At 33.6% G+C, this 26,981-nt stretch overlaps 1 protein-coding gene across 2 annotated transcripts in view; it reads left to right on the top strand.

The window, feature by feature from the left end:
• The window catches only part of Dcc (DCC netrin 1 receptor), a 1,132,969-nt gene that overhangs the window by 491,248 nt on the left and 614,740 nt on the right, over nt 1–26,981 (top strand). For both annotated transcript variants that reach the window (XM_074069811.1, XM_074069810.1), the window contains exon 3: nt 5,940–6,224. In XM_074069811.1, coding sequence (XP_073925912.1) covers nt 5,940–6,224 — 285 coding nt within the window. The remainder of the gene's footprint in view (nt 1–5,939; nt 6,225–26,981) is intronic.

The raw sequence follows: 26,981 nt of genomic DNA, 5'->3' as shown, positions 1-26,981 counted from the left end.
GGCTATCCCAGCTGGGATGGGTCTAGCCCTGATACCTCTGATAACTTTGTTCCTATGTAAATAAGCGATGAGAAAATCCCATTCAAAAAGTCCACTGGTCCTTCATTCAGACTCAGGAGGTTTAAATACAATTTTCATCGGTGTGTTAAGTAAAGTCTCTTCATCTACATACAGTCTATTTTCAAACAAAAGGATGTATATATTGTTGGACTCCAGTATGTTTGTTCTTCGCACTTTCTCTGAAGAAATCTCTTCTTTGCCCACTGACTCTCTATATCCCCCTCGTTATTGCTATCCTTCCAGATTTCCTAATGTCAAGAACCTATGATATTTTCCTAAAATATCTTAACAGTAATAAATATTTTTTTCATTCAACAAATACATATTTAATGACAATTATTTGTCATGCACTGTGCTGTATACAGTAGAATAAAATAGACCAAGCCCTTATAGGTTAGCCAATAAGGTCATATGAAGTAGAATCAACAGTCAATGAACAGTAATTGAAGCTAATGGTGCGGAGACCTATAGGGACAACTTGTTCTATCTGGACTTAGGAGTCCTGTATGAGGAAATGAGGATCTGATTCTCTATTGACCCTATTAACTGCCAGATACTCAAGCACTGTGCTACTGAAGTTAAAAATAGTAAACTCTTCACTCTTCCTGACATAGTTAGCAAATGCTATAGAAACAAATTGAGTTTACAGCTGTTTAATAGATCTTGAGCAACACTTAACAATGTGACAAAAATAAATAGACACTTAATACAAATTTTTGTGATAAAGTAGGATAAGATAATAACTGAAGGGAATCAAACTAAGCAGGGTGGACTCTTTTCTTCAGTTATCTTGTAATGGCTATACATCACTTGCTGGTAGCAGTTAATGCTTACTATGCAACCATAACATGAATTGTTGACATCAATAAAATTTCTGATACTAAAGTCTGGCCCTTTTACTGTGTATTAGTCACATAAAATTGGAATTAAAAGGGAGCGTTTATCATTTTAAGGGTAGGGGATAAAATGGAGCTTCTATATGTGTCTGACTTTTCCATATATAAAACAAAATGTTCTTTCCTTTCTATAGTTCTTTGTTTACACATGGAGTACAAATAAGGTCTAAATCTGTGAGTTGACTGGTATGGGACAGGTATTCCTAGATATAAGGCCAGGCTAGGTGTGAAAGTAAGAACCTGGGCTGCAGCTCATTCACGAAAACAATCATTCCCCAAGACTAAAGTTGGAAACCCAGTGAAAGCTATTTTTAATACTGTATTACTTCAAGCTGAAATTTGTATATAATAATTCAGCAGAATATACAGATGTGCCCCGGTTTCCGCAAGGGATGGATTTCAGGACCTTTGGGCATATGCTCAAGTCTTCTGTAAAAATGGTGTAGCATTTGCATAGCCCCTATACATACCTCTTATATATATTTGTCCCTGAGAGGCTTAGAACACCTAGTACAATGCGAACGTTGTGTAAGTAGTCATTATACTCTGTTGTCTAGGGAATCCTTAGAGGAAAAAAAGTCTGTAGATGCTTGTACAATGTAACTCTTCTAAAAATACATTTTCAGTCCGCAGTTGGTTGAACCCTCAGAGGTGAAATCCATGGATACAGAAAGGCCAACTGCACTTACCCAACCAGTTTCACCTAGTTCAGTGCCGCTACTCGTTTAGGAATGGAGGCAGTTAACATATAGAAGAAATTTTTCTTGAGGCATCTTTACTTAGGTTGAAGAAATAAGGTATTTTAAGAAGTATGGTAACCCATGACTAAATCTTTTTTTAAAAAGTTATGCTATACTCTATACACCTGGAAAATGTGCCTCCCATACCAATTCCATATGAAAAGTGGAGCTACTAATAATATTTGCAGAACTCTCGTGGGTTGGGAGATAGCTCAGTGCTAGAACATTTGCCTAAGCATTGTCAAAGTCCCCTGCCCCCAGCATCACAAAAGTATAGGAAGGAAGGAAGGAAAGGAACTGTTGTAAAGATTAAATGAGGAACCTGTAAAGGTGCTTAGAGTAGTGTAAATTACAAAACACAGATCTTGCTCAACTTCAAAAGGTTGATGAAGAGGTAAAGCAGGAATGTGGTCCCAGGTTATCTGGTATCTCAGTGTATTGTCCTTGACCACCCCCAAGTCTTATAATGTGTTAGAAAGTGGTAGGGCCAAACAAACCCAAATTTCAAAATGTGTATGTGTACAAAACATTTAGTCAGAGTCACATAGAACCTCAGCAAGTATTTATGTTTGTTTTTTTCTTTCAGTAAATCTTTGATATACCCTGTGGAAATAAAATTTAAAATAATAGAAACATACAAACACTTTTCAGGCTCTTATGTACTTAGCTCTGTTATGGTATCTGTAAGTTATGAGTGCTATAAAAATGTAAAAGAGGGACGATTTCCAGTAAAACTAGGAAAAAAAGATGATTTTTTGACTTAACACTATAAGAGTAAGCAAGTTTTGATAGGTAGATGTTAGGTGAGAGGAAGTAGCACAAGAAACACAATCAAAAGAAAGCCATGTTTAGGGTCTAGATAAAAGTTGTGCAAAATGATCCTGGGAGTCACATAGTAATAGATTCCTGGGTATGTAATTTTTAAAAATCCTTTGTCCAGTGTTTGTAGAATTAGATAATGCCAGAAAAATTTTGGAATACCAGAGTTTCCTGCGTGAATGAAATCTTAGGTGATTTAGGAACACTGACTTTTTTTTCACACTGTTTGGAATGGATTTGAAAAAGGAAAGAATAGATGTACTAAAATGTGTGGTTGCAGAGGATCATATGTGATCTGATGAGTTTGAGCAAGCACTTGCTGAATAGGTCGCTATTTTTCACAAGGGTCTACTTGTAAGAAGCACAAGAAATTTTTTCTATGGCATTAAGTGACTTCTGAAAATACCTGTTGAGACTGTTACAGGAATGAGGGGAGGGAAGATGAAGGAGAGCAGTGGAGGGGTGAATTCAAGTATGATGTATTTAATACATTGTAAGAATCTTTGTAAATGCTACAATGTACCCCACCTAGCAAAATTTAAAAAAATAAAATAAAATAAAAATACTGTATTCATTCTAACATGTTGCAATGGTTTTTATGTTCATTATTAGATGCCCATACTTGTGCCTGAAAATACAGTAGCAAGTTGATAGCCTATAACACCTTTAAGGCTTGCTTGTTTATGACAACACCATGAGACATAAGTGCTAAAATTTAGCCCAGTACTGGGAACATTAATTCTAGTCACACAGAGCCTTGTAAACTTAGAATTACTTTTTTGCTGGATGGAGTTTCCCTTGTAGAGACAAAAAGAAAAGCCTACAAATCACTTTTATAATTTGCTACCATATCACATAATCAACTATTTGAAATTTCCAAATATAGCAATGTTAACTTTAAATAGGATGCAGTTCTGACCCTTGTTTATTAAGATCTGAAATCACCATATGGTGCATACTTAAATAAGCATGCAGAATAGAAGCCAACTCCATTAAGTCCAATTATATAAGTATGAAATAAGCCTAGTATGTGATTCTTCCAGTCAGATGTAGTTTACATAGGCAAACAACTGTTGAGAATAAATTAGAACAAATCTTTTATATTTTGGTCTGTGCTATAGAACTAACTTCCACGATAATTTTTGAACACTACAGATATTCAGATATAAAATCAAATGCGTAACTTACAAAGGACTGTATATCTCCACATATGAAAGTATTCAGATGTTTTATCAATTCACTAAAAATATCTTACTCCACATTTATGAAATATGTAACTTGCATGCATGGCAAAATTATTCCTGACTATATTTCCTTAACTACAAAATAAAAAAATAGGGATAAAGTTGGAGAAGGTAAACATTTAATTAAAAAGTCAGAACGTTCATGAAACAAAAGCCATAAAATCCTTAAAATATCTGTCACTGCTGGTGACAGTTTTGCTTTGTGTTGTGTATACAAATCTCCTGTTCAAATGCATGCTTTAAGTCCATATTGAAGTTAATCAGTAGTAGATTAATGCATTTCTTCCTCTTCTTTTAAATAGATCCAAAACCATGTACTATAAACAGCCTAGAAATTAGATATTGAGTAACGAGCAATGAGCTAGGTAGATCCATATATCCAAATTTTAAAGCTTTAGTTTAGGATCAGATGATTATTTTTAATACACACACATATGTATATACATATATATAATTTATGGGATAAATTTCAATTTAAAATTAATATTTGCATCAATATTAAGGTTTCTGCATGGTCTGTCATTAACCAAACTTCTTAATTTAGTATTGCATCTCCAGGATGTCAGTATATTTATACTGGTACAGTTCTAATGATTGTGGCTTTCCATAGCTTGGGCCCATTCTAAATGTGACATTGATACAACCCTATACTTTGTAGATTCAATTATCTGGTGGTTCAAAGATTCTAGTCTTTGAAAGGGACACGAAACTCTACCTTCAACTAGGGAAAGAGACTTCATTATAATGATTTTTTATTGTCTCTCACATTAAATTGTGTTTGACACAGTCCTTTTTACCTTTACCCTTCTGTCACAAGCTAAATTCTTTAGCACTTGGTAGGGAAAATTAGGTTTGTGAGAAATAATAGACCCAAGTTCAAACTAACAGTAGTTAAAATGGAGCACCATAGAATTTGTTCTTGACTACATGCTGACAGAAAAATCAAAACTTCTTGACAAAATTTAATCCTGGACCTAGGAAATTTTGACTTAATTAAAAGAAATCTATAAAAGTCACAGTAACATCAAATATGATTATTACAATATGAAATGAACCCCAAGCTGATGATTAAATCAATTTTTTGTGAAACATACATACAATGAAAACAATTCCAGCAAGATTAAAATGAAATCAGAAATATAAGAATGTAACTGTAATGAATAGAATGGGAATCAAGAATTTGGAAATAATGGGTTCCATTAGCACTAGAAAATGTTTGTGAATAATTTATCTATGATGGCATAATTCATATAAATTTGTTTATAATCCTCAAAAGTATCCAAAAGCTTTTCATGATTGAAAGATTAGGAGCACAGGTACTTACTTGTTCATAAAAGGGTTCAAGAAGGCAAGATCAGAATATCTACTACCCTTTTTCTGCACAGTACTATGATGAAGAGTTTCTTACTCACTATGCTTATATTCAACAATGACCAGTGTATTTCTTTTCTTTTCCCTTTTGTTTCCTTAACCATCATGTGAATGCGTCATTTTCACATGTTATTCCATAGAAACATCACAGCACTCATGTGACTTAGCTATTATCCCATTTTATAACCCAAGAAATGAAACAGATTACTAAAAATTTCATACATAGTAGTTACCCCAACCAGGCTAGAAACAAGGGCTATTCTAATTCCAAATTTAGGACTATTTCACTTTACCATAATCAGAGCTGGAAAATACTGATGATCATTTACCTCTTGCAATCAAGCCAAATCTGTTCTTATAATTGGGAGTTAATATCACTCATCTTTCTTTGTTTTTTCTTCTCCGTTCCACTGAGTGACAACTACCACTGATACAGTACAAGGGGAAGGATGCAATCAAGGTTTTTCTCTGAGCACCAGCTATCAAATACTGGCACACTCTCTAGGGGAAGACCTGTAAAATTAGAATGGTTTCATCTATTTTGTTTATTTTACATGGCTGTGTTATTGATCATTAATTACAAATGCATAAGCTTCCTGAGACAAATGGCAACATCTTCATTTGTTAGCCATATAATCTATCTGTAGTATCTAACCCCTGATGTGGATAAGTGTGAGGGAAAGTGAATGAGATTTGAGAAAAACACTGTAAAATATATTTTTCATAATAAATGTAAGGTATGATGATTTTCATTGGTGATTATTGTGCCTCATACGAAACACTTATTCTTTCTTTGTTTTTCTCCTTAGGACCACTGAGGTTCCTTTCCCAGACAGAATCTGTCACAGCCTTCATGGGAGACACAGTGTTACTCAAGTGTGAAGTCATTGGGGAGCCCATGCCAACAATACACTGGCAGAAGAATCAACAAGACCTCACTCCAATCCCAGGAGATTCCCGGGTGGTGGTCTTACCCTCTGGAGCACTGCAGATCAGTCGACTTCAACCAGGGGACATTGGAATCTACCGATGCACAGCTCGGAATCCAGCCAGCTCAAGAACAGGAAATGAAGCAGAAGTCAGAATTTTATCAGGTATCAATGTTCATTATTCTCTTCAGGATGATAATGTACAAAATAGAGCAAACAATAGTTTTCCTTTGACAAATATTTTGTTATTATTGTATGTTATTTATTGCAATTTGGGTTCATTGGTTCATAGCATTTCTCCTTTTCTTTCTAAAGCATTAGCTGTTCTTATTTTTCCATGTGTCACTGGAGTTTCTGGAGAAACAAGCTTTATATATACATGGCCTTAGTCATTCACTCACTCACTCATTCATTCCTTTCATTGATGTTTAGTGGATGCTTCTTTGGGCAAAGCCCATCGCTACATACTTCTTAGGTATTATTTCATTTTCCTCTGAAAATGATCTGAAAGAAAATTATTATACCCATTTTCAAAAATGAAAATGAGGATTAGTGAGGGTGATAATCCTTCCTAAATTACTATTGAACAATCATTTGCACACCATTTCTAAGAGGCATTGTGCTAAACACAGCAGAAAAAACAGTGATTAAGACTGACACAGAGGTAGCCTATTATAATTTGGCTACAGATACACAATTATAATTTTGATATTATAATTTGAACACAGATACACAATTAAATTCAGTAAGATGTGATTAATATTATGGAAGGGAAAGTTGTTTTCTTCCATCTCATGCTTCCTTTCTTTTCTCTGGACAAAGACTCTGGCCTTGTATCTTCTCCTAAATAATCAGAGGTTGGGCAGAATGTTCTCTAAGATCTCTTCTCTTCTCTTCCAATGACTGCTATGTTCACATATTTTTGTAATATCTACTTTCTCACTTAGTCCTACTTGTAAGGCATACTTAGTCTCACTTGTATGAATCAAAAAAAGCATACACTTGTGTAGTTGGAATGAAGTGCTCATCAAAGCATAGATGTTGACTTCGGTTTCTGTGCTCTTAACTGTGTGAAGTTATCACAAGTGTTTCAGCTATGCAGAAGGTAAGCCATTCTGATTGCAAACTAGGATTTCAATTAGAGAGTTCTAGTCCTTTAAGTAAGGACAAATTTAACACCTCTTTCTAACTGTTTGTATATTCTGTCCTCCATTAGTCACAGAAATACTGACTTAAATGTGTTAATAACTATCGGCAGCACCGTTATATTCTATCCACCTTGAAGTGACAGATGGAAACGTAGCATTTATTCCCAACACATACATGTATTTATTTAGGAATATATTATATACACAAAATTTAAATATTTATATTCATATATTCTTAATATTGCATCTGTTGAGTCAATCAGATGCAAAGCCAAGGAAAACCACGTAGAAAATTGGCAAGAATATGCCTGAATATTTTAATGTGACAGACCTGTTTCCCAGCAGTATTAAGGAAACAGGTAATCAAATATTAAATTTTAAAACTTTTGAAAGATATGTGGAGATATAATCATTAAATTGCCATTTACTTTTATTTTTTTCACTTTGAAAAATATTTTAATTATAGTCAATGGAAATTAAAGTGACATAATTAATTTGGTTAAAAAACAAGAAAGTATATGTATACTTTCGAGATGTGTAGGTTATTTCTCACTAAATGGAAATGGAGAGAAGTATATCTAATGAGACTTTTTTTCTTTTAGTAATAGGACTCGGGTTTGAACTTAGGGCTTCATACCTGCACCACACCTCTAGTCTGTTTTCCTCCAGTCATTTTATAGATGAGGGTCCTATGAACTATTTGTCTGAGCTGACATTAAACTGCAATTCTCTTGATCTAGCCTCCCAAGTAGGCTACTGTTGTGAGTCACCAGCATCTGGCTCCAATGAGAATTTTTTTAAATTAAATCTATGAATTAAGATACAAGCTTCAAAAAGAATGATTAACATTGGTAACACACACACACACACACACACACACACATACACACAGAAATGCACATATCTTATTATGGTACTTAGCTAAGCCTCTTCCATATTCTATTGGCTACATAATGGACCTGCCCAGGAAGAATGTGTTTAAGCTGTTTGTTCTTGTTTGTCTTGTTTGAGAGGTGAAATACACAGATCCACAATAAATGTAGTATTGAGTGAGAAAACAAATGAATGGGAATTCCTACTTTCTCTTAGTTGCTAGTTACAGTTCTCTTATTTTAAAAACCATGCTAATCTTTTCTGAATCAAATTTCTCTTTTTGTAAACATCAATTTGAAGTAGTGATAGTTTATATGTACATATTGCTTACTCTCTATTCTAAGTTGAATTTGATTGAGGAAGATAGGCTCACTAAAGTAGAAACTCATCATATTAATAACATAGGAATATTAAAAGTGGTACCAGAATGATGAACATGTTTTAAAAATATGCATATTCTGTGATAACTAAAGTACAATGTTGAATGAAGTTATTTATGTTTCTCACTTATGTTTTGACCATAAATGCTAGTATGAGATTTTAAAACTTTCCTCAATGTTTGTTTTCATCATAATTCATTCAAGAGACTGTTTGGATTTTCATGTATGTGTTTATAGGGAATTATCTAGTTCTAAATAATATTTAACCTAATTTACTTAGTCAAGAATATGGGAAACATATTTCAAGTTGTCCCACTTGATATATATCAAGGTGTCTAATAGCACCAAGTAACTGAGCTCTATTAAAATCAGATTTTAATAATCAAATAGTAGCTTTAAAATGCTGTCCTACAGCAACCCACTTCTGTTTATTCATAAAATACTTTCTTTAATGAATTTTTGAGTGAATCTTATATACCTGTCATTTAACTTATATACCTGGCTAGGAATGAAAAGTTGGAAGACTGTTCTGAAGCAGCATATGGTTCAGTGGGAAACACATATAGAAAGTAGATTTATTGGAAATGAAGAAAGCACAAAGCATTATTGAACACAGAGGAAAAATAGCATGCACCAATCTTCAAGAATAAGGGGTGTCTTGGCAAAGAGAAGCATATACCAGGAAAGAATAAGAACAGAAAGAAGACAGAAAGAGAAGAGAGGATAAACATTTTTAGGGGAATTACACATTCTGTAAAATGGATTATAAGGTACAGGAACTGTTGGGACAAACAAAATGGAAGGGAATTCAACTTAGAAGGAAGATTCAGTGCTGTGGCATTAATACTGGAAAGAATTGTCCAAGAGCTAAGGTTGTATCAGAATGAGTTCAGGAAGCAAGGATTGGGAAATGATTAGAGCAGGTCTTAATGTACTTATCAGATTGGTTTATGAGCGACCAGATGGAATCTGAGCTCTGAAGGAAGCTAAGTAGTGAGATCAGTGTGAGAGATGAGAGTTACTATGTTTCACTGAGATTAGGAATGTGAAAATAAATTATTATATTTAAAATAAATAATATGTTCTTGAGATTTTCTATAACATTTCATATTTTGAGATGAAAATTGTTATTACTATATCATTCAAAAGTAGGAAAATTAATAACTGATTTGCTGATTAATGATTTAAGACAAATGAATTTTTATATGTGAGGAATTATACCTTTTAAAAGAGTACATTAGCAATAAACAGTTGTGCTGGATTTTTTTTAGAACTAACAATGAGAAGCACTAAGTAAGAGTTGAGATGTTTTTAAAGTTTTATCATTTGTAATGGGGAGTTTTTGATGGATTGAAGCAGCCATTATGGATGTCAAACTCACTTTATTCATGGTTCAACAGATTTGAGTGCCAAGCAGGCAGCAGACTGAATTACAGAATTATAAATCTGCTTTAGGCACTAGCTTGACTAAAATAAGTGGCCCATACACTGGAATTCTTATTTCACTTTTCTTAATGGCCTCGTTCCTTTGGTAATTCAATCTACTGTTCATTTGTTTAACTACAATTAGATGACACAGGGCCCTCTTCAGACCTGAACTAAATATCTGTATAATTACAGGCACTGGCTTTTAATAGAATAAATTGGACTAAATTATATTTTGAATGATTTTTCCCTATGCTATTTGTTGATATAAATTTTGGAACAGTTTCTGTTAATACATATTTAAAAGTAAATTCCAATTTTGGTCTTAGTTGCATACTTTTATTCATCACTAAGAACTTATTACTAACTCACTATTGTAATAAACTGACTAAATATTACTTATATTTTAAAATTAATTGTAGGCATATCTCAGAGATATTGAAGGTTTGGTTCCAGATCACTGCAATTAAGTGAATATCACACTAGACTGAATCATACAATTTTTTTGTTTCTAAATGAATATAAAAATTGAATTTATACTGTTGTATCTATTAAGTGTGTAATAGTATTATTTCCAGTGTACATACCTTAATTAAAACTACATTTGATAAAATAGCTAATGATTATCTGAGCCTTTGGTGGGACATAATCTTTTTGTTAGTAGGGAAATCTTGCCTCAATATTGATGGCTGCTGGCTGATCAGGGTGGTGGTTGCTGAAGGTTGTGGTTACTAAGACAATGTCTTAAACAGAAGTGAAGTTTGTCACACTGCCAATCTTTCACAAAAGATTTCTCTGTAGCAGGTGATTGTGTTTGGTAGCACTTTAACTACAAAAGATCTTGTTATAAACTTAGAATCAGCTCTCTCAAGCCCTGTCATTTCTGTATATTATTTTCTAAATTCAATGTTGTCATTTCAAAATTGTCACAGTAGTTCCACCAGGAGTAGATTCTATCTCAAGATATCACTTCTTTGCTCATCCATGAAACAATTGGCCATTGAAAGTTTATCATAGCATTGTACCAATTTAGTCACGTATTCAGGTACTACTTAGAAGTAGCCTGTTATACTATCTATCACCTCAATAAAATTCCTTCCATGGATGTTTTGAACCCCTCAAAATTATCCATGAGAGTTGAAATCACATTTTTCTAGGGTTCTATTTGTATTGATATTTTGATCTTTTTCTTCAAATGTTCTTAATAGCATCTATAATGGTGAATTTTTATAGAGGTTTACAATTTGCTTTGCCCAGATCATCAGAAGTGCTATAAATGGCAACAATAGCATTATGAAATGTATATCTTAGATAATGAAGCTTGAACATGAAATTATTACTCCTTGATCCATGGACTGTATAAAGGGTGTTGTGTTAGTAGACATAAAAATAACATTAATATCAGGGTACATTTCCATCAGAGCTCCCTGATGACCAAAAACATTGTTCATTAGAAGTAATATTTTGTGAGGAATCTTGAGCATTAGGCCTCAATAGGGTCTTAAAATATTCAGCAACCATATTTTAACCAGATGTACTATCATCCATTCTTTGTTGCTCCATTCATAGGCACAGGTAGAGTAGACTTAGTATAATTGTTGAAGGCCCTAGGATTTTCAGAATGGTAAATGAATGAACAATTACTTGATTTGGCCCTGAGGCCTGTTTAGACTTGTTTATGATAGTCAGTTTCTTCACTTATCTTAGCTAGATGTTTTAGATACTTTGTCATATTTTCTACATCAACATTTGCTACTTCAGTTGCATTTTTAGGTTATAGAGACAGTTTGTTACTTAGGCCTCATGAATCAATTTCTTTTAGCTTCAAACTTTTTTTTCTGAGCTTCCACACTTCTCCCAACCTTCTTAAAATTGAAGAGAGGTTAGACCTTGATTCTGGATTAGGACCTGGCCTTCAGGAATGCTGTGGCTAGTTTGATCATTTATTCATACCACTAAAATATCTCTCTACTGGCAGAAAAACTATTTTGCTTTTTTTATCACTGTGCATTCACTGCAGTGGCACTTTTAATTTCCTCTGAGAACTTTTCCTTTGCATTCACAACTTGGCTAAATCTTTGGCACAAGAGGCCTTGCTTTCCATCTATCTCAGCTTTTGACACATTTTCCTTACTATGGTCAGACATTTCTAGCTTTGGATTTAAAATGAAAGGCATATGACTCTTCCTTTCACTCGAATGGTTAGAGGTTTCTATACACCTGCGTAATTGGTCCAATTTGAGAGGACAGGAGAAGGAGACTCAGGGAAGTGGCTAGTTGGTGAATCAATCAGAACTGCCAACATTTATTGATTAAATTTTCTGTCTTATATGCGCATGGTTCATGTACCCCAAAATAATTACAATAGTAATACCAAAGATCTCTGATCATAGATCACTTATAATAAAATTATTACAATTTTTATAATAATAATACTAAATTTGAAATATGATAAGTATTATCAAAATGTGACAGAGGCATGAAGTGAGTACATATTGAAAAAAATGATGCTGACAGATTTGCCAGTGTAGGGGGTGTCACAATTTTACAAAAAGCACAGTACAACAAAATGAGGTATGTCTGTAAACATTATTACCACATTGCTATGGTTTATTTTTATAATTTATAATGATTACTGATTCGTAAGGGATAACAAAGAAGACACATTATCTGCTTTTCAAATTTATCACCATACCAGGTTTTAATTCATGTGACTGTATGATTAATATAAGGAAAGGACAGGTAATTCAGGTAAACATATTCAATGTCAAATGAACATGAGCAAGGAATAAATCAATTCTAGGTAGAAAATTTGGTAAGTCTTTATATATGATTATGTTTTCAGATTGTAAGGGGAGAACTTTTTGTAGGATGATCCTTGTGGATAACAAATGTGCAATGAGAAATTGATCTCACCATATGGAAAGCCTTGAACCTGATGTCTAGGAATATATATTGATTCTATTAATTTTATTAGTGGTTGGGAGTCTTTGAAAGTTTTTGAACAGTGGATATACTGACATAAGCATATTCCCAATAAAACAGAAACAAAGAAGTAGAGAATTCAGATTAATGTGTTATGTATTTTCTCTTACTTCATATTTTACAGCATTGAAAGATTTACCATACTTTCATTTTAAAGGCATTTAAAATAAACTATTTCTCATACTAGTCTATAAACTGATATTCTTACCCTTTCTTAGATTTAAGATGTTTAAAATTATTTCTCGATTTCCCTTCTTATATATACTTAGAAAAATGAAGTATATGATCATATTATTTTTAAACCATGTGGAGTCCATGTTTCCTAGACATTATGTTAGATTTAATCTAGATTGCTTAAAAGAGCCTTCAGGTGGACAACTAAAATCCATTTCCATGCATTTGCTCACATTGAGTTAATATTGATGAGTATTTCTGATTTCTAATTTATTGCTTTGATAAATGATTAAGAACATGTGGCCAGACACCAGACTGATTAAGTGCAAATCTTGGTTTCATTATTTACTAGTTACACAATTTAGGATAAATTACTTAATTTACATCTTTATTGATTTTTCAAAATTAAGACAATGATACCATACATTTTGTAGTCTAATTGTGAGGGTTATATTTGGCAGACCAAGTGTATCACCTAGAATTTTGAGGTCACCAGTAGATATTTTAATTATTTTGACATCTTAGAGACTCTCCCAATCTTAAAGAACTTGATCCTCATCAAGATTATTTTCCTGCTACCTAAGTTACCTAATTTTGATGATGAGTCTGTAAGTATATATTTGGCTACTTATAGTTACTTATCCATAATGTCTCAAGTTTCTGCAATCCTTTTCTGCATCATAAAGAAGACAGATTCCCTGTAAATATTTTCTTCATAGTAACTCATTGCTACATGGTTTCCAGCCTTACCTTTCCTTCAATATCATTTCTTCTGCTGTATTATATAATGCAATAGACATTGGTTTAGAAATAGGCATCAGAAGATGAGTAAGCCTTCTGGTATTTGATATTTAATAGTCATTAACAATTTATCTAATAATGCCATAAAATCCTTAGTTTAGTTGTTAAGGGAATGAGACTATATCCAGCCTTTTCAAAAATTTTCTAGCAAGGATTTCATTTAATATTTCACTCCGTATTCAGTTCCAACATTTCCTTTTATAATCCAGTATTCAAGAGTCCTAGTTTGTCAGAGAAAACCTAGTAGTTATTAAAAATTAAAAAATGATCCAGTAATGAAATCATTCATATAAAATATCAATCTCAGCAAACATGGGATGCCTTATTTTCAGATTAATAAAAATAATATTAAGTTGATTTATATTGGAACAAGAACCTTACCAAAAAGACAACATGCTTTTTATTATATACAGCGGACCAGGATTCACCCCATTATGTGTCCCTCTCTTTCAGATAATAACGTTAGCTTGTCCACTTTGGAATAAAGGCTGGGAAGGACTCAGGAATTAATGGACAGTCATGTTGTATTTCAATTAACTATGGTAGGTCAGGACTTGTAGCTAGTGTGAGATAACAAAGGTAACCATTGTTTCACTTGTAATTGATCAAGTCCCATTTGCATGCAACAAATTCTAGTATGTAAGATAAAATGAATTACTATGAATGAATAGATCATTTCTGTTTGACTTTGAATGTGTTAAAAAAATAAGTATTTGTTAGTGTTATTTGGGGAGATATTAGCAATGTCTAGAATTCCTAGTCAAGAACCAAAATAATGTGGGACCTATTTTCACCTTCATGCCATGTCTATAGTTCTGATTTCACCTGTGATCTCCTGATCAGCAAATCCACTAGTTTTTCTACTTTCATCTTTGACCTTGAATAATGTTAGATATTGATTTATTTTCTCCTCTTAGCTAACATTCTCTGAAAGGTTACTATTTCTCAAAAGGGCAAAATAAAAATTACATACTTGGCATTGCCCTCAGATAGAAGAATGGACATTTTTTGGAAAGAAGAGAGCCTGTCTTTTCCCAAGAGTATCAGGGCCAATATATGGCCAGATCTACATTTATTAAAAATATGACATCTAGCAGTCCACGATGGGTAGACTGAAGGATCAGGCAGTCTTCCCTTTACTCACTATAAACAAGAAGCTTTCCCTCATTTTGAGTAGAAACCAAAGCTGGAACCTATCAGTGTCAAGTGTCAAAAAATAGTGAAAAGACCAGTAGAATTTGCTTTCTTCTTTTGTCTTTTTGACTAGGAATTCTGGACAATGCTATTTTGGAACATAAGAAAAATATTTGTATCTTAAGTTATGAGCACACTTTTGTTGATTCAACTTTGACTAAACAGGAAATAATTGAAATAGTTTTGGTTAATTGTTTAAAAAGAGCTAGAATCAAAGCCCCATGACTTTTCTAGAAAGTTTTAAATGCTTTTTTATATGTATACATAAATTATGAAGATTTTTGGATCCCCTAAAGTAACTTTGACACCTCATAATGCCAACATTTGTTTTCTAGAATTCTACTGTCAGCTGCAAAGTAAAAAAAAAAATCATTCTAAAAATGAAAAATTACTTCCTTCAGACCTGCTACAAAATGATACTGTTAGACCAAAATGTGCCTGAGAGACAGAAGGGGTAGAGCCATACGCTGGTGATAAGAATAGATGCTCTCCCTTCTCCCTTCAAATTCTAACTACAAATAGCAATATGTGTGTGTACACGGAAAAAGAAAGAGGAAATATGAACAGATGTAGGGATATTTACAGAGAAGGAATGTCATTTTTACTACTGAATTGGTGTAAATGAGGAAGAAAAGTAATAGAATCACAGAGTGATACATAATATATCATAAGAAATGGTGCCTTTCTCTGTGTTCAAAGTTCTTTGGATTACAGCCAGATGGAATATTTTATTGTTTTACTAGGTTAATTCTGATTCCTGTGATCAGTCTGGATTAGGTTGGTTTTTAATAAAAAAAGAAAAACATTCTAAGCACAAAGTTATGAGTGTCGTGGAATTTTTCACTCAGAGCACATATTATTGCACGTACCTGCTGGTATTTGAAGACATATAGTAACTACTAAAGCAGAACTAGAACGAGGATGGCTAAGCAGCCAGAGGTGAATACTAGGTTAGCTTGCAATTGAGGATGCACACAGGAAACTAGCTCTGTGAAGTTAAATTAATTTGTAACTCTTATGCCAGGGAAGAAATCAAAGAGAATACTCTACTCTTGCAGTGCCCTTTCATTTCCACTTGGGAAAGTGTTGGATATTCTATTGAGACAGTGATTTAATAAGGAGCACCACAGAATTTACAATAAGAGAAAAGGTCTTGCATTCAAAGAAAAAGATATTAAAAGCAACTACTGGTTATTTTGAGGATGACAGTTATAAGGTTGTAAAAACGGATACATTTTTTCTTGCTGACACAAATGCCAACAGTCCATAATTTAATTTCTCTATGGCTCAGTTACAATTTAGATTCAACATGTAAGTTTAATGTTGAGGTTCCTAAAGAATAGTTTTGGAAAATGGTCTGATTAAAGGAAAGTTGTAAACACAGGGTGACTTTGTGTTCCAGTTTATGTGGAATCATCTCCATCACATTCGGGGTGTGAGGATAATTACAAAGGGGAGTTTCCTTTCATTCAAAAGAGTGTCTCAGGTTGGATGATTAATATGTTCAACCTAGTCATCAACCATAAAGGCAGACAACATCATGTGGTTTCCTGAGGCTTTGGGGAATAATCTGTGAATGTGGAGAGTGAAATACAGCTCCTGCCTGGCATCAAATACTCAATTAAATAGACCATTATAATGTCTAGCAATAGTTTTTTATTTAGGCTGGGGATGTGACTCAATGATAGGGTACTTGCTGAACATGAACAAGGCCCTTGGTTTAATCTTCACTACTACAAAAAATCATTTAGAAAATGCTTTTATTTATTTTCTTTTATCATTTTTACATTTACTTACATGTGTATACATTGTTTGAGCCACCTCCCCTACACCCCTTCCCTGCTTCTAGGCAGAACCTATTCTACCCTCTTTTCTCCGATTTTGTTGAAGAGAAAACATAGAAGATAATAACAAAGACAGCGTTTTTGCTAGCTTGAGCTAAAGATAGCTATATAGAGAGATTCTAGCATTGTTTCCATGCACTTGTGTATTACAACCTGAATTGGTTCATCTCTACCAGACCTCTTTACTACTCCCATTCCCCTTCCCATAGTGGCCTTTGCCAGTTTAAGGTTAATTTATTTCCTCTGATACAGTGAACACATCAACCACACTCAACTTTTAGATTTCCTTCCCTCCTATGTGCGTTCTGCCCTTAGTGTGTGACCTGTGTCCAGTAATATTACTGCATTTGTGGTATATCTAAAGTCCGCATATGAGGGAGAACATAAGATTTTGAGCCTGGCTAACTTCACTTAAGATGATCTCCAGTTCCATCCATTTACTTGCAAATGACAAAATTTCATTCTTCTTTGTAGCTGAGTAAAATTCCATTGTGTATAAATATCACATTTTTTTAATTCATTCATCAATTGTGGGGCATCTTGGCTGTTTCCATAGCTTGGCTATTGTGAATAGTGTTGCAATAAGCGTTGGTGTGCAGGTACATTTGTAATAACCTGAATTGCATTCCTTTGGGTGTATCCCTAAGAGTGGAATTGCTGGATCATATGGCAGATCTATGTTTAGTTTCTTAAGAAGCCTCAGTATTGTTTTCCAAAGTAGTTGTACTAGTTTACATTCCCATTAGCAGTGTATGAGGGTTTCTTTTACCCCCGTACCCTTGTCAACTTTTGTTGTTGTTGGTTTTCTTGATAATAGCTATTCTAACAAGGGTGAGGTAGAACCTTAGTATGGTTTTGATTTGCATTTCCTTTATGGCCAGGGATGGTGAGCATTTTTGCATGTGTTTTTTTAGCCATTTGGATTTCTTCCTTTGAAAAAGTTCTGTTTAGTTCAGTTGCCCACTTCTTTATTGGTTCATTAATTTTGGGGGAGTTTAGTTTTTTGAGCTCCCTGTGTATTCTGATTATCAGTCCTTTGTCTGATGTATAGCTAGCAAATATTTTCTCCCACCTTGTGGGTGTTCTCTTCAATTTAGAGATGATTTCTTATACTGTGCAGAAGCTTTTTAATTTCATGTAGTCTCATTTGTCCATCCTTTCTCTTAGTTTCTGGGCTGCTGGAGTTCTAATGAGGAAGTCCTTGCCTATACCCATTACTTCCAAGGTATTCCCTGCTCTTTGTGCACTAACTTTAATGTTTTGGGTCTAGAATTAAGGTCCTTAATCTACTTTGAGTTGACAATAGTACAGGGTTACAAGCATGGATCTCATATCAGTTTTCTGCAGGTAGATAACCACTTTTCCCAACATTTGTTGAAGAGGCTATCTTTTCTCCATCGTATGTTTTTGGTACCTTTGTCAAAAATAAGGTGTGCATAGCTGTATGGACTCATATCCAGGTTCTCTGTTCTGTTCCACTGCTCTTCATATCTGTTTTTGTGTCAGTACCATGCTGTTCTGTTATATAGTTTGAAGTCAGGTATTGTGATACTTTCAGCATTGCTCTTTTTGCTCGGTATTGACTTGGCTATTTGTGGTCTTTTGTGTTTCCAAATGAACTTTAAGGTAGATTTTTCAGTCTCTTTGGTAAATGTCATTGGGATTTTGATGGGAATTGCACTGAACATGTAGATTGCTTTAGGTAGTATAGCCATTTTTACTATGTTGATTCTGCCAATCCATGGGCATGAGAGATCTTTCCATTTTCTGTATTCTTCCTTGATCTCTTTCTTCAGGGGTTTGTAGTTCTCCTTGTGCAGGTCATTTACATCCTTTGTTAGGTTTATTCCTAGATATTTGATTTTTTTGGAAGTTATTGTAAATGAAATTGTTTTCCTGTATTCTTTCTCAATTCGTTCATTGTTGATATATAGAAAGGCTAATGATTTTTATAAGTTGATTTTGTATCCTGCTATATTGCAGAAGCTGTTTATGGGGTCTATGAGTTTTTCGGTGGAGTCTTTTGGGACTTTGAGGTATACTATCATGTCATCTGCAAACAGAGATACTTTGGCAGTTTCTTTACCTATTTGTACTCCTTTTATTTCTTCTTCTTGCCTTATTGTTCTGGATAGGAATTCTAGGATTATGTTAAATAGGAGTAGAAGAGTGGGCATTCTTGTCTTCTTCCTGACTTTAGTGGAAATGATTTCAGTTTTATCCCATTAAGTATGATATTGGCTATAGTGTTGTCATATATAGCCTTTACAATGTTGAGGTACATTTCTTCTATTCCTAGTTTTCTTACCACTTTTATCATGAAGTTGTGTTAAATCATATCAAAGGCTTTTTTCTACATCTATTGAGATGATAAAGTGTTTTTTGTCTTTGCTTCTATTAATGTGTTATAGTACATTTGTTGATTTGCATATGTTGAACTATCTCTGCATCCCTGGGATGAAGCCAACTGGGTCATGGTGAATGATCTTTCTGATATATTGTTGAATTCATTTTGCCATTACTTTATTGAAGATATTTGCATCAATGTTCATTAAAAAGATTGGCCTGTAGTTCTCCTTTTTGGATGCGTCCTTGTCCAATTTTGGGATGAGTGTAATGCTGGCTTCATAGAATGAGTTAGGTAGTGTTCCTGCCCTTTCTATTGCATGGAAAAGTTTAAGGAGTGTTGGTATCAGTTCTTCTTTGCAGGTCTGGTAGAATTCAGCTGAGAATCCATCAGGTCCTGGGATCTTGTTTTTTGGTAGACTCTTTATTGCTGCTTCAATTTCATTATGTGTTTTAGATCTGGTTAGGTGGTTAATATCTTCTTGCTTCAGTTTTGGATGGTCATAAGTATCTAGAAATTTGTCCATTCCTTTAATATTTTCCAATTTATTGGAAGATAGGTTCTCAAAGTAGTCTCCGATGATTCCCTGGATTTCCTTGGTATGGTTGTCTCTCCTTTTTTGCTTTTGATTTTACTAATTTGGGTCTTTTCCCTCACCACAGATTTGCCAGAGGTTGTCATTTTGTTTATTTTTTCAAAGAACCAGCTTTTTATTTGTTTTTTTTTTTTTCGTTTCTGTTTCATTAATTTGGACTTTCTTTTTATTATTTCTCTCCTCCTTGTTTTAGGTTTTGCTTGTTCTTGTTTTTCTAGAAGTTTGAGAAATACAGAAAATACTCTCCCATATTCCCACTTTCACTAACATACCTTTCTTATGCCTCTTTGGGGCATGGGCCCTGTTGATTCTTGAGTTTTTATTTCTTAATATGATAAATAGGCATGCCATATCATATGATCCAAGAGGTTAATGACTTTGAATAATTCTTCCTGAAAAATGATGATTTGACATAATTAAATTGTCACTACCTTACCAAGTGAAAATCATAATAATAAGAAGAGGAGAAGAAGAAGAAAGGGGGGAGGGGTGAAGGAGGAGAAAGAAAGAATACAAATCAATTTCTATTTGAGCATGCAAAACAGTTCCTATGTTGAAAGGAAATAGAATTTTGGGGAATTTTAGGGGCACAACTTAATCATTGCTACTGTGTCTACATCACTTCTCAAAATAAGGCCCATGGACCTTCAGGTCCCTTACAAAGGATTCTGTAAGATCAAACCTATTTTGTATCTGTTGTATTTTTTCACCATGTTTATTTAAGTATATCCTTGATGAAACAGTAAAAATATTAATTTTATTGAATATTTATCCTTAAATTCATGTCTTTTTAATATGCTGCATGTCAAATGGGAAATACACATGAAGGTAATCAAAGTACAATGAGTTTTGCACAGTAAACATTCCTGTGAACATTTGAAATTCAAATTATACTAGCAATTTTTTTTCCATCACAGAACATTATTTTTACTTAAAAGGACAATTAACAGGAAAAGTATAGGTATTCAAAACTCTGTGTTTATTAGAAATTTTCTCAAAAATGAACAAAGTGACTTGGTCATTTCAAGGAAAATAATATTTGCTGCTCAGGATGAATTTAAGTTTTTAAACTAAAATTAGAAATTTGAAAAACTTGTATTTGCCACTCAAGCTTGCCAGCTTCCCAGCAGTAAAAATCATTTCTGATGAGATTGGTAATGATAGTAACAAATGAGATTGTTTGATACTCTATATTGATATGTGTCAATGTTTGGCAGACCTGTCTAATACAGTGTACCATTCAAATAACAATTGATTGCTCTGACAAAACTATGCATGGAAAAAAGATTTATTCAGAGTATAAGATAGATCAATAGATTTTTATAAGGTAGTATTGATTGTTTATTAATATAGCATTAGATTCCTTATTACAACCAAGTTTCAGGAAACTGCTTATTAAGATTTGGTACAGCATTAAAGGATCATATCTACAATGATCTGAAAAGTCTATTAAAACATGCCTTTACAACTACATATCTGCTTGAAGTTGGATTGCTTTCATGTAATTAAACCAAAAGCACATATTAAAGTAATGTGGAAAAACCAAAACAACCTAGACATTTTTATTAAACCACTCCTTGAAGAAATTACAAAAAATAAAAAGAACTACACTATTCTCACTAAATTTTTTAAAAAAATTATACTGATTCTGACATTTTTAGTGAGGTAGAAGTATTTAATAAACACTTTGAACTTTAATATTTATAAGTATTGCCTATATGAACAATAATTTTTGGGTCCCTAGTATTGCCCAACATTTTGTATCCATCATCTATGTCATTATTATTTTCAAATGATTATAGATAAGTCTTCTCCAACTTACATAATAGATTAAGCTAATGTAAGTCAAAAATTTCCATTTAAGAAGAAGATAAAAGTTAAGAAATAATGGGGAGAACCAACAAAGGCAGTACATTACCATATGGTGGTTCAATATTTTAAGCTATCCATCTCATTCAGGAAAGGTGTTGCTACAATGACTAGTTTCCCTTTCTTTATTTACATATCACCTCTTTGCTCTCTGAGAGAAATTTGCTGTTCCAACACTGAAGACATATAAACCAAGTCATTAAATCAAGCTGACCTTTCTTATTTTATTTTTTGCCAACAGGAAAAAGTTAAATTGGGTTTTAGTACAAACAAATCGTGATTGATTGCAATCAATTTAGAAATCATAGTTACGTAATTTTGTGCTTTTACTTCCTTGAGTGTCATATTGAAGAAAGTTGTTTTATAGTTTTTAATATAAAAATTTGACATCAGAAGAAATTAATTTTTGATCATTTGATTGTAAGGCAAATTTCAAATATGTTTTCTAAGATCCATGCTAGTATTTGCTCACAGTTTTATCTAGTTCCATTAAAATCAATTTAATCAACAAGAATCACAACCTAAAATTTAAAGTTCACATGTCCTAGGATTTTTTCATTTATACTATTGTGGAGCTTAGAGGAAGACTTTCATTTGTTCTTCAATATTTTCCTTGTGTTTTAGTCATTAACTTTTATGTTTTTTTATTCTTTATGTAATTTCTATATGCATTGCAGCACTAGGGCTTAAAATAACTCTTCACCTGAAAATTACTATATATCCTTTTCAAAACCTTTTGTTTTGGTTTTTATGTGTATGTTTAAGTTTTCTATTGCTGGATAACAAGCTACAAAATTCAGGGATATACTATTATCATTTTGAATTCTGCAGTTTATCTGAGCAGTTCTGGTTACACTTAGCTTCATTCATGAGTACTTGGCTGAGGTAGAAGTTTCAAAATTGCCTCAATTATATGCCTGGCATTGGGATCTGACTGTTGCCTGGGGCCTCAATTCCCACCAATGAGGTCTGTCACTCTTCTGTTAGTTAGACTAACATTGTAGCCTTGGAGAATAATAGAAGAAGTTGGAGGCCTCTTGAGTTCTTGCTTCTAGAGCTTATGCAAGGTAAATTCCGCACTCCGCCCCCACCAACCTCTGCAATCTATGAGTTAAAGTCAGACAAAAGGCCAGGCCAGACTTGAAACATAGGAAAATAGATATGCAAGGATTTAAGGAACTTCATATATTTAGTGCTCTGTCATGGTGTTTTGGAACATATGAATTCTAATAAAAATTCTATTAGTTTTTTGGGGGGAACTTCCTTAATATTAGAATTTATTAGATGAGATACTGAGAAATATCTTCTGGGAAATGAAACCATACTTCTTTGTCAAATGCTAACATTTTCATATATATGATCATGGTCACAAACTCCAACGTCTCCAGAGCCACAAAGGTAATAAACATAACTGAAATGAGCCAGGTCACTATTGCGGTAACCTAGAATATATTGCTTGGTCTGAAAGGAAAAGGCAAAAGGTTCTTTTGTGGCAATATAAACCCAGTGATGTCAAGGTGACTGATATTTTAAAATACAGTGAAATCCCAGCAAGTTATTTTATGGATTTCAACAAACTTATTCAAAAGTTTATATGAAAGGAGACCCAAAGAATGAGCATAAAACTGAGGGAAGTTAGAGGCAAAAAGTTAGAGGATGGGCATTACTTGACTTAAAGATTTGCAGTACAGTTAGGACAGGCAAGACAGTGCAGGATTGGCAAAATAACAGATAAACAGATCAATTTAACAAGTAGAGTGCTCAGAAATAGACCCACCCACATGTAGTTATCTGATCTTTGACCATGGTGCAAACTCAAGCCAAAAGAGAAATGATAACTTTTTAAACAAATGGTGTTAGAAAATTAGAACATCTTTTACAAAGATTAACTCAAAATAGAACTTCATGCTAAATGCAAATCACAAAAACAGTAACACTTCTAGAAGACAACAGAAAATTGAGACAGTCTTGGATGTAGTCATGAATTTTCAGATACGACACCCAAAAAACAATTCATGAAAGGAAAAACAATGATAAGTTGATTTTTAAATTGAAAATTTCTGCTCTATAAAAGCCAGTGTTAAGAGAATAAAAAAGAACAAGCCACAAACTGTGAGAATATTTGTATAACACACATCTGATAAATATCCAGAATTTTATATATGAAATCTAGAAACTCAATGCTATGAAAACAAACAAGAAAACCAAGTTAAAAATAGGCAATAGATTTTAACAGATCACTCACCAAAGAAGGTATAGAAATGGAAAGAAAACAGGTGAGATGTCCTCAACACCATGTAGTAAGGAATTGCAAGTTAACACAACTGTGACATATAATTATATACTTATTAGAATTGATAAAACATAAAAATATGTCAATATCAAATGCCTGTGAGGCACTTTTGAAGACAATTTTATAGTTTCCTACAAAACTAAACATAGTTTTTCCATACAATGTCACAGTTTTACTCCAAGATTTTCATTTACTCAATTGAGTTGAAAATTTAATACCATTAAAATGAATCTATGGGTATTTACAGCAGATTTTTCATTTTTATCAAAACCTAGAGGCACCCAAAGTATCCTTCAATATATAAATAAATAAATTTTGGTATATCTATACAGTGGATCATAACCAAGCAATAAAAATGAATAGCTATCAAGCAACACAAAGACATGAAGAAACATTAAATGCTTATTGCTAAGTAAAAAAAAAATCAGTTTGAAAGGATGACATATTGTGTGATTCCAATAATACAACATTCTTGAGAAAGCACAACAGTAGAAGTAGTGAAGAGATCAGTGACTTTGGTTTTAATAATATTTTTTGGTGGTACTGGGGTTTGAACTCAGTGCCTCACTCTTGCTAGGCAGGCACTCTACCACAAAGATCAGTAATTGCTTGAGGTTTGAAGTAGGGGAGAAATGAAGAAGTAAACTTAGAAGATTTTTAAGGTAGTAAAACTACTCTATATGATAGTGTAATGAGGGCTACATGACTTGAATTTGTCAAAACCCACACAAAAAATGGAGTTAAGTTTAATGTAAATTATGGACTTTAATGATAAGAGGACAAACTGAGTGACAGGGGATGGGGATTTGTTATTTAGAAACTCTGTGCACTTATCTATTCAATTTCTTGTCAATGAAAATGTTAAAACATCTAAAAATGAGCCATTTTGGGTTGTGTGGTTTTGTTTTCTGACAAAATTAAGTATAACAATTTCAGTCAAAATGTTGGGTCTTCTATTGGTAAACAACTTACTAGATAAATTTTGTTTCAGGTAGAAGATTAAATTAAATAGCCAGCACTTGATATTTTTCATAGATAGTATTTTAAGATAGCATTATGAAGTTTGTGATGTGGAAACATTTCTGCTGCGGAGCAGGTGGTGAAAGTAACGTCTGGATGAATAGTCCTTCATGATAAAGATAGCTATTTGAAAATGCACATTTTTTCAGAGCTTGACCGTTTCAGAAAGTTTTTCTTAAGCAGTATTATATTTTGAACCAAATTTGTTTAATTTGAAAAGTCACATTCAAGAGGGGAAATGAAACAAAAAATCAATTTTTTCAGAAAATTTGATGCATATTCTACAATGTTGGTTTAGTAAGGATTAACACATTTGGAAAATGCTTTCATTATTTTCACTGTGAAGAGTGTTTATTTTTATGTTGCTGGAACAACTAGAAACAGATGTGGGAAGAATGAGAAAGTGTGAATTTCTCTTTTTTCATACACAGAGTAATTTAGATGACAATTACTATCCCAATTATTTATTTCTGCTCTTTTATTACCCTGTGACTAAAGTATATGGAATTGGGTCAGGCCAAAGAAAATTAATGGGACTATTAAAATGTGTCCAGATCCCCTCCTATCCACTTCCACACCAATCAAAAGGAGCCTGCCCACAATGCTGAAAAACTAAAGCAGATACTTTAAAGTGACAGAGGCCAGTAGGAGAAGGGTGTCAGAAACTAGAGAAAAGGTTAGTTCAAGAAGAATTAATTTAGAAGGTAACACACATGTACAGGAAGGCAATGCTAGTCAACACCCTGTATAGCTATCCTTATCTCAACTAGCAAAAACCCTTGGTCCTTCCTATTATTGCTTATATTCTCTCTTCAACAAAATCAGAGATAAGGGCAAATAGTTTCTGCCTGGTAGTGAGGGGGTAGGGGGGAAGAGGGAGGGAACAGAGGAGGATAACGGGGGTGGCGGGGGGGGGAAGGGGGGAGAAATGAACCAAACATTGTATGCACATATGAATAGAAGAAAAAAAAAAAAAAGGAGCCTGCACTATGACCTGGTTGGAACTAATCTCCCTCACTATGACCTGGTTGGAACTAATCTCCCTCAGTGCTTCTCCTTCCACCCCAATCCCAGTTTTTAAGATTTTATTACCTTATATTCTTTGCATCAAGATTTCACTTTGAGTTTGCAGCATGAAAGATTATAAGCTAATTTCCAGTCAATGCATTAAGTTGACATATAATATAAATATACATTATTTTTATATATTGAAATATAATTAATAGCTTTAATTATATCTTCTTAGAGGAATGTCAATTTTAATGAAGATGCAGAAAAAGCATCTTATCTTAAGTCAACTTTGAGTGATCAAAATTTGGTCAACAGCTTATGTGAGAGAATGTAGCAAGAGTGGGGCAATTTTGACTGGTGAGTCTCTGGACACTATGAATGGGCCTTATAAACTAGAAAGTAAGGTATGCTGTTTGTAAGGAAATATAGGCCCCAAAGGTGACCACGTGGAGAGGAGTGATCTGGCCAAGAGATTCTTTATTGCCAGGTGGGAAAGGGAGAGAGCAGAGAGCCAAAAGAAAGAGGGAGAGAGGGGCAGGGGCTTAAATACCCTTCAGTGAGACTCGGCATGATCTGATTGGTTAGGATCTTATGGTTCATGCTGATTGGAGGTTGGGGCAGAAGGAGGATTCAAGCTAGACTTGAGGCAGGACTGTGACCCTGGGAGGCAGGACTGTGACCCTGGAAAACAGAAGCTTAAGGGTGCAGTAAGAACTGAAACCTATTGGCGCCTTTATTGCCAACATTGTTTACTGGAAGGGAGATTTCCTGCGTGTTGAACCCTTTACTTAGGACTCTAAATTTTCTGCTTATCCCATATGATATAAACTCAGTGAGTTTATATCAATGAGTTCTAAGTTTGAAGAATGTGATTCCTTTGGTTATATAAGCAGATTTTCAATTACCTGTCAGTAAACATGAATAATGTTTGCATATGTATCACAAGTAAATGTGTGAGATTAG

Source organism: Castor canadensis, chromosome 4, assembly GCF_047511655.1.
Source record: "Castor canadensis chromosome 4, mCasCan1.hap1v2, whole genome shotgun sequence".
NCBI classification, from domain to species: domain Eukaryota; kingdom Metazoa; phylum Chordata; class Mammalia; order Rodentia; family Castoridae; genus Castor; species Castor canadensis.
The sequence above is the reverse complement of the archived record's forward strand: the minus strand, read 5'-3'. Positions and strand labels throughout refer to the sequence as shown.